We start from the raw sequence: 16,913 nt of genomic DNA on the forward strand, positions 1-16,913 counted from the left end.
CATTTTTTAAGGTGTGCTGTCACTTTAAGATACTTTTAAGCACTTTTTTAACTGTTTAAGGAAATCATAAAGCACTGAAACCTAGCAAAATGGGACATAGTACAATATTTCTAAGTGGATGCCACTGGTCTAGTCCTGCTGGCCCACGTCTTCTCAGGTGTGGCTTTGTTTGGGGCTGGATACCCAAGGGCGGGAGGAGTGGGCTGCGCAGGGCAGCAAGAGAGGTAAGTAAGCTTGACCATGTTCCTTCTCTCAACACATTTTTGGCATAAATAAGTTAAAGAAAAAAAAGCTGAATTCAAAAGTTATGGTTGCCAAGGAGACAAAATGTACCTGAACTTAAGAATGAAGACACATTTCATTTCCTTGGCTCAGTATGACACACTTTTACATTTTTTTTTTAATTTTACTTATTTATTTTTTGAGAGAGGGAAGGGAGGGAGATAGAAACATCAATGTGCGGTTGCTGGGGGTCATGGCCTGCAACCCAGGTATGTGCCCTGACTGGGTATCGAACCTGCAACACTTTGGTTCCCAGCCCGCGCTCAATCCACTGAGCTACGCCAGCCAGGGCTCACTTTTACATTCTTAAGGGACACATGCCAAGATGTTCCTCCTGTCTTTCCTCCTCACTTTTTTTTTTTTGAAGGGCATATAAATCCTTTGAACACTTCCAATTAGCCACTGTTTAAGCTTTAAAATTTTTCTTCCTGGTATTTGATTCCACATTTTGCAAAACAGTCTTGCTGGTCATGATTAAAATTTGTCCCTGGGCAAAATTAAAACAATAAATATTAAAGCTTCAAATGCAAGGGGTCTACTGTAGTCAATTCTCTTCATTTCAAAACAGAAATTGATGCTATCACATTATCTGGTGAGGTTTAATGAATTTGAATGTCATGACATTTGGATTATAGATACACTTAAATATAGAAAATTATTAAAAATCAGAGAGGAAGGACACTGTAAATTAGTGGCATTAAAATTACAGGGTATGATTCTCCTAAGAAATGAAGTTTTACTTCAAGTAGCAGTATTACCAAGTAAATACTTTTAATAATCAATATATAAATAGAAGCTATTAAAGTGGTTTAAAGACTGCTTGAATAATATTTAAACAGTGAATTTCCATCCTTTAAAATTTAGTGACCAAATACTTATTTAATTAGTAACTATGCTTTCATAATCAGTACTGAGCTGGATATATTATTACAGACCTCCAGTAAGTGGGATCAAAATTAATGTGGTTTTATTAATACTGAGATTAATAAAAGACTACCCTGTTTTCTGCCAAAGGCTTATTTTTTAGGTCTGCTTCACTATGACTATTAAAAGTACATCTAAAATTATATTAGACATCGCTCAACTTACACTCGTTATTTAAAATCACATTAGATAAAAGCCTACCATACACAGTACACAAACACCTTCAGAAAAGGATCAATTCAATATACATCAGACACTGAAATCTATGGGATTAAAATGTATTAAATGTCTCACTGTAAAGGAAAAAAGGGGGAGGGTGAAATAACCAGTCAGGCTTCGTATCAATTAGACAACTTTTACTAAATGAGAAAACTACATTTAAAATGTGCTTTAAAACAAAATGGAATTAGAAAAAAAAAGAGCATTTGAAAGAACGTTGCACTGTGCTGAAAATCAAATCTCTTGCAGAAATACAATACACCAATTCATAAAATGTAAGTTAACAGAGTTCTCAATTTAACATTTTTAAAGACAATATTAAGGTCAAGAATTTCACAACTATGGTAGCACACATAGAAGGGCATTATAAATATGATGTCCATCCCTATGAAGCTTACAAATTTGACAACGCTCAATAAAAGCTTTTAGAATCACATCCAAAAGTATTGCATCGAAAAATCACAAATCTGTGTTCTCTAAGTTCTTATAAAACCTTTATGTTCACTTTTGTACTCTTGCCATTTGTTAATACTAACCCTTAAAAAAAAGAAAACAGGAAAAGAAATACTGCAAAAAACCCTTGATCATGTACAGAAATTATTGCTACTATAGTTCACTACAAAGCATGTCTATACAATATGAACTTTGATCATGAAAAATCAGAATAAAAGTCTTTAGTGACATAAGCCTTACAATCGTATACAACATTCACATGGCAATATTAGACAGTTAAGCACCCAATACTCATAGTTGACAGAATGTCCCACTGACCAGCATTCATTTAAATACATCCTTCGTACAGAGTGAGGGAAAAAGAAATAGTGTCAGCTTCCTAAGGCTTGTCAAAAAAGGATTCTGTTTTGTGGATCTAAAACCAAAAAATAACAGTAACGACAACAACAAAAACCGAAAAAACAAAGATGATGCAGGTGAGAGTGTTACCAGAAAGTTAAGCATGCCAAAAGGTGTTTCGTGCAAATTAAAACCTAAAACCAAGGTACCACATAATCACATTACCAACTAGCTGGGTAATACTATATGAGCCTTATCTTAAAGTTAAATGAAATGCTACTGCACAATAGAGAATAAGTTAGAAATTAGAGTGCACAAATCCAAATCTGTGGCAATTTCTGAATGAAGCAAAATAGTCACTATCAGCCTCAAAGTTTACCCAAACTGTTTGATTAAATCACTGGATTGGACAGTTTGCATACTTTTAAAATATCAATCTCTGAAATTCCTTTTTACAATAATGAGGCATAAATTTTCTTAGCTAAGATCAAACAGATACATAAGTAAATAAGCAAGAAAAAGTAATAGTTGGTGAACGTCTTTAAAGCTCGTCCCACATTTCACTTTTAAAAATGTTTAGGGAAAAAAGTTTAAAATACTTGCGGTTATTCTAGCAAAAACAAACAAACAAAACAAAACAAGCCCAAATTAATTAAACAACCAAGCAACATTAAAACCACATTACACAGAAGGATCATCATGCTTTCATCTGGTTTGACTATCACATCTAGTTTAATTGGGATGCTTTTCAACTTTAAAAACTGTGATAAGTGAAGATGTATCTTTAATGGGTAATTTTGAATTTGGACTTAACTTTGTTGAATATTTTAACAGAGTATACTTATTACAATACAGTGTAGCACATCTTTCTATTAGAAAAAATTTAAGATCCTTTACCCGTCTCCTTAAATTAAAGGTGTGACATCATAAAGGGTGTCAAATGGCTGGATGGTTTTACAGTGCACACTTATATATTATGAAGTATGTCCTTAACAAATCTGATGGTTTCTTTACACAGCTCCTTTCTTCACCTTTTCTTCGGTGGATTGGCTGTTCGAGGTGGAGTGACGGGACGTCCTGAATTCAGTCCACCATACTGATACTTAGCTTTCTTTTCAGATGGTTTCAATATCTTAAAGTAAACAATTTATTGACAATGTTATTCTTTAAAGCGCAATAAGTTGAAGAAAACTATTGTTATGACTTTTTTTAATAAATGGTACAAATCATAAAAGTGTAATAAAAATAGAGAAAAAACAGCAAAGTTCCATAAACATTTCTCACATTTTAAAAAGTGCAAACATTCTAGTATCTGAGTGGTGCTTTGTCATTTCATTGATAAGTTAGTAACAAAATGCTCAAATGCACGAATCCTATCGACTAACCAACCCTTAGATTTAAGCAAAATAAATAAATGAATAAAGCCGTGTATCTCTGTCGTGAGGAAAAATTCTAGCTTTAAGAGTTAAAAATACCTAAGCTCTCACCATAATTCTGCCACTATTTAGAGGGTAACTAGTCACAAACTCTTTAGACCTTAATTTTGTATGTGTAAACATCTTTTTGCTTAAAAAACAAAACAAAACAGGTTTATTTGAGGAGCATGAGATCTTGCTCCCCAGCATATGTCATCAGTTTGATTCAAATAAACTCATAAAAATTCTCCAAATCCACCCCCCAAGAACAAAAAAACCCTACAAAACAACCCCAGCTTTATTTTTACATATAATTAAGTTCACATATTTAAAACATCAATGATTTTTAGTATATATATTTATAGAGTTGTACAACTACCACCATAATCTAATTTTAGAAAATTTCTGTCATGCCAAAAAGAAACCTTGCTCCCATTCCCATTTCCACTTTCCACTCCCCTAACCACCCCCCTTTACTTCTAAGCAACCGTTAATCAACTTTATCTATTGACTTGTCTTTTCTGGCTCGTTCATATAAATGGAACCATACAATGTGTGGTATTTTGTGATGGGCTTTTTTGTTTTTAAGGTTCATGCATGTTGTAGCACGTATCAGTACTTTTAATTGCCAAACAATATGCCATTTTATGGACATTTCACATTTTGTCTATTCATTCTTTAGCCTATGGGCATTTGGGTTGTTTCCACGTTTTGGCTATTATAAATAATGTTCATATGAATATGCATTTACATGTAATTGAGTACGTATTTTTCATTCTTTTGGGTATATACCAGTAACTGGACTGGAACTGTTGGGTCATACAGAAACTCTGTTTAACTGTTTTTCCAAAGCAGCTGCAGCATTTTACATTTCTGCCACTTATGTACATTCCTATTATAGATATATAAGATTCCAATTTTTTCACATCCTCACCAATACCTGTTACTATTTTTTTAAAATCATCTTTATTCTGGTAGGTGTAAATAAAGTTTTAACTTAATTAAAGATAGAAAATTTCTGTATTTACACAAAAAATGAGTATAAAAGATTTATGAAGTATTTCTTAGAACTATTCAGAACATTGTAGCACCTCACTCAAAAAAAAAAATCAACTCCACTATGCCACCGATTGAAAAGCTAATGCCTGGTTACTATCCTTAATGAGAAGTCATTTACCACTCAATTATATTAGTTGTTACAAATAGTATAATATAAAAAGAAAGAAGGATGGTCTATATTTAAAAAGAGATAGTGTGCTACATGTTATGGATATGAAATAACCTTTGTAAAAACAAAGTATCGAAGTTGTTTTGATCTATGAACAAGAATATTAAGTAGCACATTAAAGCTAAGAGTTCATCTTTTAAAAAAGTAAATGCTTCTATACTTATAAATGGGTACTTCAAGGTTATCTGGAAAGTTTTTTCTTAAATAAATATTCTACATTATTTTAATCTGAGTTTATAATTCTTCCTCAATGTCTGTCCCACCTATTCATCTTGTAAAAGAAAACAAAATCTAAATAATTTATTTAATTCACAGTCTTTTGTCAGGCAAACCATTATTCAAGGAGTCATAAAGGAATTTAACAATTTTAAAACCTGCATTAAGAATGACTGATATAAGCTGATGACTATTCTTTTGAGAGCCTCCCTTAAGACCTCCCCTAAATTCCCCACACCTGTGGTGAGTCTTGAACGCCCTCACACCACATGGCCCGCACTTGTGCCCAGCCTTTCTCATCTCCTCTCCTTCCCCCAAGGCACCTTACCTTTGCCTTTCTCCCCCCTAAGCTCCGAGGGCCCTTCTTCAGTCTCTGTAACTTGCTTCCTGAGCCTGCTCAGCCCAGATGGCTCACTTCTACTACCTCTGCAACTTCCTAAATAAACTTTCTCTTATAATTTGGGGGGTGGGGAGACAAAGAATGACTGGTATAACTTAGGTTCCCTAAACCTCTAATATCTGATACAAAAACAGAAATCTCTAATGAGTCTATGCTGAGAATCATTTCTTAATAAAACTGATTTTCTTTACTCAAGGAAAGAACACAAACCTGAAAGAAAATTCCTTCTGACAATAGTTTTGATATCTAGTTGTTATAAATTTATATTATACCTGAAATGAACACATCAAAGTTTCATCCACACTCATCATTCCGCCAGCATTATCAAATTCACCACAGTAATTTGGGGCTGAGAATAGGGTTACCAATTGTCGTTTAGCAAAAAATTCATATCCATCTTCCACCACCTGTCAAACAAAATGTAAAAAAAAAAACATATTTATAGGTCATTCTCAACTATCTGTACTCACCGAGATTAATGTAACAAAGATAAAAAAACAAACCCTATTTGTTTTGGAAGCTTGATTTTTATTCCTAAACTAGGTACTTCTTAGATGACATAATCCAACTACAGAATCCTTAATTCAGTGAACAATAACCAGACAATGAAAAACAGATTACAGCAAGGACATTTTTTCTTGCTTCACTCTTAAATTTTATGTATTATGTAGCTACACACTGAAAACTCTACTAAATTGAGCTTAATTTACACAAATCATGCTCTTAAAAAATAGCTTTATAAAATTTTTATATATAATTCTTCTTTAATGATTAAATGTAATTTCTGGAACCTATTGTCAATTCCTGAGTGAGTTAAACAATTGTTTCTCAGCTCTACAGTTTGAGGGATAGCCAACGATATGTAAACAGTTTATATTTATATATGGTAGGCAAGAATACTTTTTGAAGTTTTTTAGGTATCCTTCCATTAAGCAGAAGTTATTCTACAATACTTGCTAAGAGAGTACCTCCAGAATCATTTTTATTTTTAAGTAATCCCTACCTTGATACATGCTCCTGTTGTAATTACCTCAGGTAGAATTTAGATATTAACCTTTTCTGCTAAGACCTTGGCCACCTTATCGACCCCAGGCTCAGCACGGTGCTTGCACTCAGTACATCCCTTCAGTTCTCCGTTTCCTTGTCTTACCTGTTCACTCAATCACTCATCTACTGAAAGAACATGTTTTTTTCCTTCTGGAAATATTTGGAGTTTGTGTTATTCCTCATCACAGGTCTCTTAATTCTAGAGATATGGACTGGGTACTGATTTGGTATGATTTCAAATCCACTTGTTTACAACAAAAATAAAGTTTTTAAGAGTACAGTTGCTTTGATGTAAGAGTGAAGTAAGTTGTATCAGGACACCATGCCACTACCTCATCTGTTGTCACTGACAAGCACTCAGGAGCGCAGCTGCTGAGGGATGCTGCTGGGGGCTTATCAAAAACACATGTGAAGAAGCCACTATGGCAAGGGGACATTTAAACTATAAATACCCAGAGTTTGTGAAGACCATTGAGAGTTTCTCGAGACTCTGCTGACTTAAATGGCTCCCTTCCTTTAGGGCAGTTGCTCCTCCCCTGGTAAAGGCTTACCAGCAGGGCAGAAAGCTGTACAGCAGCCCCCACAAAGATCATCAGATCATCTTACCTGTCAGTACTGGCTCCACTGTTGCCTAGCAACAGGGGACATTTACATCTTAGCTCTCCTTGGCTAAACCATCTCTCCTAAACCTGAGCTGGAATGTGAGTATCAACCAACTCCTAGATAAAGGTGCACTTCAATTTAATTAGGACTTTATTCCTTTTTTTCCCCTTGCCTGGTATAAAACTGTGAGTAATCTATTGCTGCTTTTGGAATATGTTATTTCTTTAATGGCTTATTTAGAGACATAATCTTCTATACTACTAGCTTGTGAAAATATTATAATTCCTGCAGTGAATCTGTGTTAAACAACTGACAAAGATAGCCTTGGTCAGAACATAATTTGCCACCTGAAACAAAACAATGTATTTGAAACTAAGCAGAATAGGATTTTTGAAGGCATCTGGAAAAAGACCACACAAACTAAGGTAGTTCAGTAACCTGACTCATTAAAAATCACCTTTTTTGAAAAGACCAGCGAATGGAGATCTATAACTGTAACAAAATGAGTTATCAGTGGCTGTATTATTAGGAAACGTAGCCACTTTGCCCTCTTAATAACTTCAATCATAAACACAACGTTTATTGATTAAAAGACAACTCTGCCAAAAGCAAAGAATTTGGGGACATGATTTCATTTCAACTGAACTAGGATATTCTGCTAGGAAAAAGGCATGTGATATACAACACGTGCAGAAAATGAGAAGCCAGTCACATGTGTTTATCACACAGGACCACAAAGAGGTAGAAGTAATCAAGTGTTGTGGGGTATAAAGCCCCAGAGAAAAGGAAAGTACTGTGGAACAATATATACTCAATAAATTTTGCTGTAACAAGAAAACAAAGAAGGTTTAAAAATGTATTTACAAATTTCAAATACTTTTAGTACACTTTCAAAAACAGCCACAAAAGGTTTTTAAAAATGCCTCTGAATATACTTCATACAAGTTAGGTTTTAGAGAACATGAGGACTCGGTATATTAAATTGTTAAAATAAGCTTTTGTTAATTATTTTATTCAACAAACACTAAATGCATCCTATAATAAGTCAGTAAGTTTATAAGGCAGTGGATATTGAAAGGTCAACAAGTCACCAACAATCCCCTTCTCAAAAAGTGTACACTTTAGCCCTGACCAGTGTGGTTCCAATTGGCTCATCATTGTGGCACAAAGAGAAAGGCTGCTGGTTCAATTCCCTGTTAGGGCACATGCCTGGGTTGCAGACCTGGTCCCTAGCTGGGAGCACGTGAGAGGCAACCAATTGTTATTTCTCCCCCTCTCTTTTGCCCTCCCTTTACCTCTCTCTAAAAGTAAATAAAATCTTTTTTTTTACATTGTACAACTTAGTGGTGGAGGACAAAACAAACCAACCTAAATTGTATATGCATTTTTATAACAAAAATTCAAACATACACAAAAGTAGACAGTTAATCAAACTCTAATTTATTAAACTTCCCTGACTTAATAATCACTGGCATTTTGTTACATTTCCTTAATTTATCCCCCTTTTCTCTCTGATGTATTTTAAAGCAAACCCTGGTCTCATCATCTTACTGTTGCATACCTGAGTATGCATTTCGGATATGGACATCCTTCTTACGTAATGGCAATGACATATCATCGCAGCTAAAACAATGAACAACTACTGGATATCTAGGTACCCTGCCTATAATCGATTTTCCCCAACTTTCTCAAAAAAGTCTTTTTACAGTAAGTGTGGTTTGTCCTTATCAACATCCCCACAATTCATTTGATTACTATCTATATTTAAACATCATATTAAAATGGGACTGAGTATTTATAGAAAGCTTCAAACAAGCACCAAAAACTGTGCTAGAATTGCACTATACTGCAAAAATATATCCCTTTGAAACATTTTCTCATAGAAGGTGAGAAAGGGGTAACAATCATCATCTTGTTAATTGTGAGAACAAGGTAGAGGCTTCACCTCCCAGTTTCCTCAAAAATAAAAGGAGTGGACTTGGGTGAAGTTAATAAATATTAAAATATCCAACAGTTTTATATTTCATACCTGATGTGCTCGACAAATCAAATCTAAATCGTGACGATTCAGAAATTTACTGACTACATCAGCTCCAAAGGTGAAGGAAACACCACGATCATTCTCTCCCCAGCCTTGCACATCCTTATCTGGGTCAGACCACAGCAAGTCACAGAGCAAACCTTTAAAGGATAAAAACAACAATGAATAAAACAAAATAAAGTTTATAAAATAAAGTGTATCTTCATCACATTTCTTCTCCTGTCCTCTTACCCTTTAATAAACAATAACAATCTCTTCTCCCCTGCTATTCTAGTTTATCAAACTTAGCCATTCTTTTATTTATTATTTTTTTAAAGGTTTTAATTTTTAGAGAGGGGGGAGGACAGGAGGAAGAGAGGAAGAGAAACATCAATGTGTTGTTGCCTCTCACATGCCAACTGGGGACATACCCAGGCATGTGCTCTGACTGGGAATTGAACCAGCAACCTTTTGGTTTGCAGGTTGGTGCTCAATCCACTGAGACACACCAGCCAGGGCTATTTATTATTCTTTTTAATCCTCACTTAAGGACATTTTTTCATTGTTTTTAGAGAGAGACAGAGAGGAAGGGGGAGAGAGAAACACTGACTGACTGCTGTTTACACACACCCCAACCAAGGATCAAACCCACAACCTAGGTATGTGCCCTGACTGGGAACTGAACCTGCAACCCTTTGGGCTATAAGGCAACACTCCAACCAACTACGCCACACTAGCTATGGCAAACTAAGCCATTCTTTGTTAAAGCATCATACAAATATATCCTTCCCTGGCTTCTTAAGGAAGTATTTTCCAGCCCTTTCCACGTATAGGAAATATGTGTATAGCACACTCTAAGCACACAATTGATTCTCCATATGGATAATCAAATGACCCAGCAGCATTTCCTGAACAGTCAGTCCATCCTTTCCTCCCAGAGCTACCTAAAACTATCTAACTCTGGGTGCCATAGTCTACTCCATTAATCTCTTTTATTTATCCTTGAGCCAACAACACATTAGAGCTTTAAATAAATCTGTGGGGCTAGTATCTCTGCTTAATAGTTATTCTTCAGGATTGTCACGGTTACTTTCAGTCTATTGTTCTTCTACATATAAACTTCTGAACCAGTATGTCTTAAGTCCATGAATTCAATTGAGATTTCACTGGAATAGCATTTATCTGTAGATCAATTGAGGGAAGAAAACATTTTCGACTAAGGCATGGAGGATTTAAAGTATGAACAATATCAGATCTGATCCTTGGCATTAGTAATGTTTCAAGCTTAAAAAAAAGAGGTCTAAGCTAAAAATGCTTATCTGGGTATCTTTATCATACACCACAATAGTGCAAATCTTAGGAGGGACCCAGACCACCTTGGGAATGAAAAGTGAGAACAGTAAATGAATTCTGAGGAATTAAACACTTAATAAGTAAGCAGAGGAGGGGGAATGACTAAAAAATACTGAGAAAACATGGTCAAAACAAGAATGAGAATAGTAGAGATCTCCTAGAAGGGGTAAGAATTACCTAGAAGTAGGAAATGGTTAAGTTGCAAATACAATGAATAAGTGGAATAAGTTGAAAACCAAAAAATGGGCCACTTATAATCAGATCATCAGATGTTTAATTAAAGCAGTTCTGTCATGGCTGAAGGAGAGTGGGTCAAAGTCAGACTGCAGCAAGGGGATGGATGCTGAGATGTGATATTAAGCACTTTTCTAAGAACTATGGTGCTAACGGCAGGAGAAATCAGTGCTAAGATTTTTGTTGGGGGGGGCGGATAATTCATAAACTTCATAATGTAGCTTATCAAGAAAGGAGATTTTCACTTTGAGTCATAATATAGTTTACCGTGATAGGAGAATTACCTCGAAGAACTGGTTGCAATGCACTCTTAATTTCTATAATTTCCTAAACACCTGCTATGTCGTTTTAAGAAATACACCAGCAAGGTGATATCCCTAGGGACAGTCTCAATTTACAAGCTCTTTGTGATTTCTAAAAAAATCACAAGTTGATTCTTTAAGAAAAATAAACACACACAGCCCCAGTGCTCTAACTGCACAGGCTCTCTATCCAGTCTGCAGTAGGCAGGAGGCCAAGATATTGGTCTACATTTTAGTGTGACAATAAAAGTAGAATGTACTTGCTTTTGGAATTATTCGTCCTGTGTGCATACAAAATCACCTAATGGTAGCAACGATGTGGCATTCTTCAACCTTACTGGAATCAAGATAACAATCTCCAAGTTCAATGTTTTTTAATTCAATTCCTAGTAAACAACTATCACAATATTGGGCTATTGTTTTAAAAACATTAGTCAGCCCTGACTTGTGCGGCTCAGTGGGTTGGGTGTTGCCCCGCGAAGCGAAAGGTCCCAGTTTGATTCAGTCAGGGCACGTGCCTGGGTTGCTGCCTGGGCCCCCAGTTGGGGGCATGTGAGAGGCAGCCAATGGATGTTTCACAAACCTATGTTCCTCTCCCTCTCTTTCTCCCTCCCTTCCCCTAAAAATAAATAAATAAAATCTTTAAAAAAATAAAAATTTTGTTAATTTGTAAATTCAATTTCTGTAGCTTACACAGCTCAACATTACCATTTGAACATCTCAGAAACTTGCCATTAAAGTACAAAGAGAAACCTAAACTTAACATGTCACCCTTGAAACTGATTTATAGCTAAAACATACCATTAACAGCAACTCTGAAAATGTTAACAACTTGAAATATATTTTTACTGTATTTTACTTAAAAAGCATTAAAATTTTTTTTTAAAAAATCCTCATCCAAGTACTTTTTTTAATGCTTTTAGAAAAAGAATGGGGGGAGGAATAGGAGGGGATGAGGGGAGAGAAGGGAGGAGGGGGAGAGGGATATATGTATGTATGTATGCATGTATGTGTGTGTGTGTGTGTGTGTGTGTGTGTGTGTGTGTGTGTGGAGAGAGAGAGAGAGAGGTATCAGTGTGAGAAAGAAACATCAATTGCTTGCCTCTTGCATGCCTCCTGATGAGAGGGGTAGTAGGGAGAATCAAACCAGCAACCCAGGTACGTGCACTGACTGAGGACTGAACCCACAGCTTTCAGTCCATGGGACGATGCTCCAAACCAACTGACCCACACTGGGCAGGGTTAAAAAACAGCATTTTAAAAGAAATGCTCTATTATTTAAATACTAGTTTCTAGCCCCGACTGATGTAGCTCAGTGGACTGAGCCTGTCCCTGTGAACCAAAATGTTACCAGTTCAATTCCCAGTCAGGGCACACACCTGGGTTACAAGCCAGGTTCCCAGTTGGGGGTTTACAAGAGGTAACCAATAGATATTTCTCTCCCTTTCTCCTTCCCTCCCCCTTTCTCTAAAAATAAATAAAGTCCTTTGAAAAAATACAAACAAATAGATAAATACTAGTTTCTGTCAGGTTTAGTCTAATATAGTCTATAATTACAATCAAAATCTGGTAAAATGTATGTTTTCTTTTTATACCCAACATAGATAAGTTGGGTTGCTTACACAAGAAAGTCATGAGGCAACTTATTACAATATGTAATGTCAGTGGCTTACTGACCAGAGATCTATACAACCATTTATAATGGCTGATGTTTAGTTATAAGTAGCATTTTGAGTGGTATTATTAGATTTTCAGAACACTGAAGAAAACAGTCCAATCACCCTTGAAAACAAGCAACCAAATCCATGCTTTTAACCGTCTACTTTAGAAGTTTAGGCATGTTTTGCTCAGGCACTGGTCCATGAATATTTTTTAATGCTCATCTTTCTATAGAATTTTTGGATTTTTAAAATTGTTTATGCTGTTACAGTTGTCCCAGTTTTCCCCCCTTCACCCCCTCTCTGCCCAGCTCACCCACCACTATAATTTTTGTATCTTAAGAGCACAGGACATAAACTTAGTAACCAACCAGCCCAACCATATTTGATAAATAATCAAAATCACCAATAAACAACCCTCTTATCAGTAAGCTGAAAGACCTTTGTTTTTTAAATATATATGATGACGTTCCTATTATATAATAAGATTTCTGGACCCTGTGACACTCTAGACAATTCTCATTTTAAAGACACTCAAGTTGGTCGAGTACTGATTAATACAATACATAATGGGTGGAGCTGATTATGCAAATATTGGGACAATTAACCCCATGTAAATTTGTTTTAAAAGTCTGGTAGAAACTGAGGGAAAAAGGCAGTTTTGTTTATGTTAATGGCTTTTAATAACATGAGATTGTGATATAATAAAATTATATTTGGTCTTTGTTCCCATTCCCAGCACAGAGTTCCTAAAACCCCTGGAATTTCTTCAAGTAATTAGAAGCATCTTCTGTTATTCATAAGGAGTCTCCTTCATCACATGTGAGTTTATACTAAAGAAGTAACCCAGGGGCCTGTAGATAGCTTCAGAATGGGGGCTAGTCAACAAAAAGATCAAATATCTGATTAGAAGGTTGAGACTTACAGCCCTCCTACCCTATCCCCATCACCTCTGGGAAGGGATGGCTGGAAATTGAGATAAAAACTCTTGAATAACTAGATTTGGGGAGTTTGTAGGTTGGTGAACACACTGATGCCAAATGGCGTGGAAGCCGTTCATCAACCAAGCCCCGCCCTATACCTTGTGCCATGCATTCCCCCCTCCACTGGCTGTTTGAGCTGTATCCTGTATAGGTAACTGGTAAATGGAAGTAAATTATCTGAGGAGGTTGTTGTGGGAACCCCCAAACTTGCAGTCAGCCAGGCAGAAGTATGGGACTCCTAGGGACCCCACCTGAGAGTGGCATCTGAAGTTGGGGCAGTCTTGTGGAATGGAGGCCCTGAAGCTGTCAGGTTAGTGTCAGAATCGAATTGTGTGACACTCACTTGGTGTTGGGGAATTGGTTTAGTGTGGAAACACCATACACCTTTAGTGTCAGAAAAATGCCACGTAGAAATGTACTGATGTTTTAAGCAAAAGGTGAACTGTGAAACAATACCATAACTGCACCCAATTCACGGGTCCCTGTGGCATGTTATTATATGAATATCACAATGGATACACACCTACACTGGTGCTCAAAAATAAGTAATTACCATTTAAAAGCCAATATTAAAGTTAGGGCAAGTGGCAAGTGTGCCTAGGCATTTATTTATAAAATTACATTTCGTTCATCTGTTAATCAACACAGCAATTTATCCTCGATTAGAACATATTTGCTTTTGTTTTGACTAACTTAAGAGTTATCCTAAATGTCTGAATAGTCAATTTTCATAATTTTTCACATGAAATTTTCATAATATTCATAAAATTCAGCACACATCTCTAGAACTTCCTGCCTCAAGAGTGTTAAGAGGTCCAAAAATTTCAACATAAATGATTCAGAAAAAAACAACAGAAAACTACCAGATAATTTAAAAGAAGGTTAATTGTATCCTCAGCTAAGAAAAAAAAATTTTAGTTTAAAAACTGATGACTAATTTTTAAGAAGTCTCTGAAGAACATAACCAATGTTGATATGAATGAGGGAATTTAGAAAGATAGGAGGGTAAGAGAAATCAACAGCAAGATCTTTTGTGATTAATTATCTTGACAGAACCACATTGTGGTTATAGATACAAATTAAAATCCTATACTTTGGGAAATAATAGAAAGTGAAATATTCTACGTTCCTGCAAGTAATCTGTAGCTTACTGACTATAAAAAAAGCTCTATTATTTATTATGTAAAACCAATCCTACTTCCACTATAATTAAATTCAAATATGCCAACACTTTACATAAAACAATTAAGCCAACTTTTCTATATACGTAACCTGTATCAGGGACATCAGTGGGTCTCATAATTCTCCGAATCTGCTCCATAGACTGCAGGTCTGGTGACAGTCCTAGAAATAAAAAAACAAGCCATAGTACCAACGCCTAAAAAATTCCCAATCAAATAAAAAAACATTTAATCAAAGTCGACTCACTATGTGAAACGAAAGATATTTAAAATGTTCCTTTTAGTATGTTAAGTTACTAGATATAATCCCACTTTGATATAACAGAACGTTATAATTAGGCTCTCTCCACTTTTCCCTACCAGGGAATGAAATTCCCTTTCATTTCAAAAGATGTCCTATAGAAAGAAATCCTGCCACTTTCCAACCATTCCCTGTCTTTCATAGGGACATACTCAACTCCATTATTTCCTACCACTTTGCTACTTCTTAAACGTGCTTACTTCCAGTTTAAGTGTCTCACTAGATCCCATTATACCTTCCTATAATCCAGTCCAACATGCTTATTCTCTTCATCAAAGTACAACTGTTGCTCAGAATGATAAACAAGAAAAAGCACACAAAACTACTTTTCGAAAATAATCTTTCAAGTAGTACATAGGCAACAGCCAGTATTTCTCTTTGGTGGACAATCTAAGCATCATCTCAGAATGAAACTAAATGTTCATATTCCTTACTGCTTGCTACATTTATATTCTTAGCTATACTAATGTGCAAGAGCTACAATTTCTTAAATGATTAGCATGTACTGTAAAATGTTTCAATTAGTATGGTGAATTATGTACTATTAGAGAATAAACCATTTATTATCTCAGGCTTAGAAATGTGCATCTATCTTTTTAGTGTTTTTTCTCTTAATTCTTCCCACATATTAATGGAAAACAAATTTTCTTACAGTCTTTTCATTAAATTACCTACCTGTATAAAAATCTAATATGGCTATCAAACCATTCAATAAACTCCTTTGTTCAATATTCACATCTCTATAATCTAATTCTATCATTCCCCAACATGTACTTGATATTCTTGTGAGGTCAGTCCTCACACATTTCTTGAACTAAACATAAAAAAGACTGTCTTACAGTGGAACTTTGGTTCTTGGATTTAATTCATTCCAGAAGGCTGTTGGAGAAGAAATTTGTTCAAAATCTGATTTTTTCCCATTAGAAATTTAGAACCAGCATGAAAGGGTTGTCAGGTCGAGAACCAAACCATTCCAGGTGGGAGACGCTCAATGACCAAGGCTGGACTGTATGTCCCTTCCACCTCTCCGAAGTCTATTCATCCTCCAAATCCACACCTCCATAACATTCACCCAACAATTCTCTCCCTTTCTTGACTCTCTACAAGTACTCTGACATAATTAAATTCATTTCATTACTCAGTATCTATTTTGAAAGTATACATTTTATCAATAGGTTTTTAAATTCCTTAAAGATGGCCAGATCATCCAGTGGCTACATATTTTCATGTCATCTAGCCAAGTGCTAGAAACATGTTAGTTTTTCAGATAAATTTTCACATATTTAGGCTTACTTAACAAGTTTTACAGAATAACTTATTCTACCAAAAATTATTTTTAGAACTAAAGCAGACATACTGATTACATAAAGCCTAGAACTCTTGCCATGTGGGAATATTACAGTATGTTTGGATTCTGATGAAACATTTAACAGAGGCAGGAAAAACAATAGTGTCTTTTTCTAGATAGTAGAGGCATTTTCCTGTTAAAAGTGAGGCAAAAGGCAGGCATTTTTTCAAACAGAACTATGGTAATACTCCTCATATGTGAAACTCTTTAAAGACAAATACTAAATTTTCATTTTAATCATGTATAAATAATCACAAATTTCTAGGTAGAAGAGATGTTAGCGGTGTTTAAAACAGTTTTAATCACTGGAATATTGACAAAAGCACTGCTTTGTTTTCCCAGTAACATCTAAAATATAGATTTTTTCTAAATAACAGAAGAAGAATAAGAAAAACCCATGAGGCTAC

General features: G+C 35.4%; 1 protein-coding gene across 5 annotated transcripts in view; it reads right to left on the reverse strand.

Annotated features, from left to right (window-relative positions):
- Nucleotides 1-1,541: 1,541 nt before the first annotated feature.
- PPP1CB (protein phosphatase 1 catalytic subunit beta) overlaps nucleotides 1,542-16,913 on the reverse strand; it is a 38,944-nt gene continuing 23,572 nt past the window's right edge. For all 5 annotated transcript variants that reach the window (XM_045844466.1, XM_045844463.1, XM_045844462.1 and 2 more), the window contains exons 6-9: nucleotides 14,949-15,020; nucleotides 9,156-9,307; nucleotides 5,749-5,883; nucleotides 1,542-3,349 (exon numbers count right to left, since the gene is read on the reverse strand). In XM_045844466.1, the coding sequence (XP_045700422.1) occupies nucleotides 3,245-3,349; nucleotides 5,749-5,883; nucleotides 9,156-9,307; nucleotides 14,949-15,020 (464 nt within the window). In that variant the 3' untranslated portion in view covers nucleotides 1,542-3,244. The remainder of the gene's footprint in view (nucleotides 3,350-5,748; nucleotides 5,884-9,155; nucleotides 9,308-14,948; nucleotides 15,021-16,913) is intronic.

Source organism: Phyllostomus hastatus, unplaced genomic scaffold (genome assembly GCF_019186645.2).
Source record: "Phyllostomus hastatus isolate PE091 unplaced genomic scaffold, TTU_PhHast_1.1 phas_contig_402, whole genome shotgun sequence".
Classification (NCBI taxonomy): domain Eukaryota; kingdom Metazoa; phylum Chordata; class Mammalia; order Chiroptera; family Phyllostomidae; genus Phyllostomus; species Phyllostomus hastatus.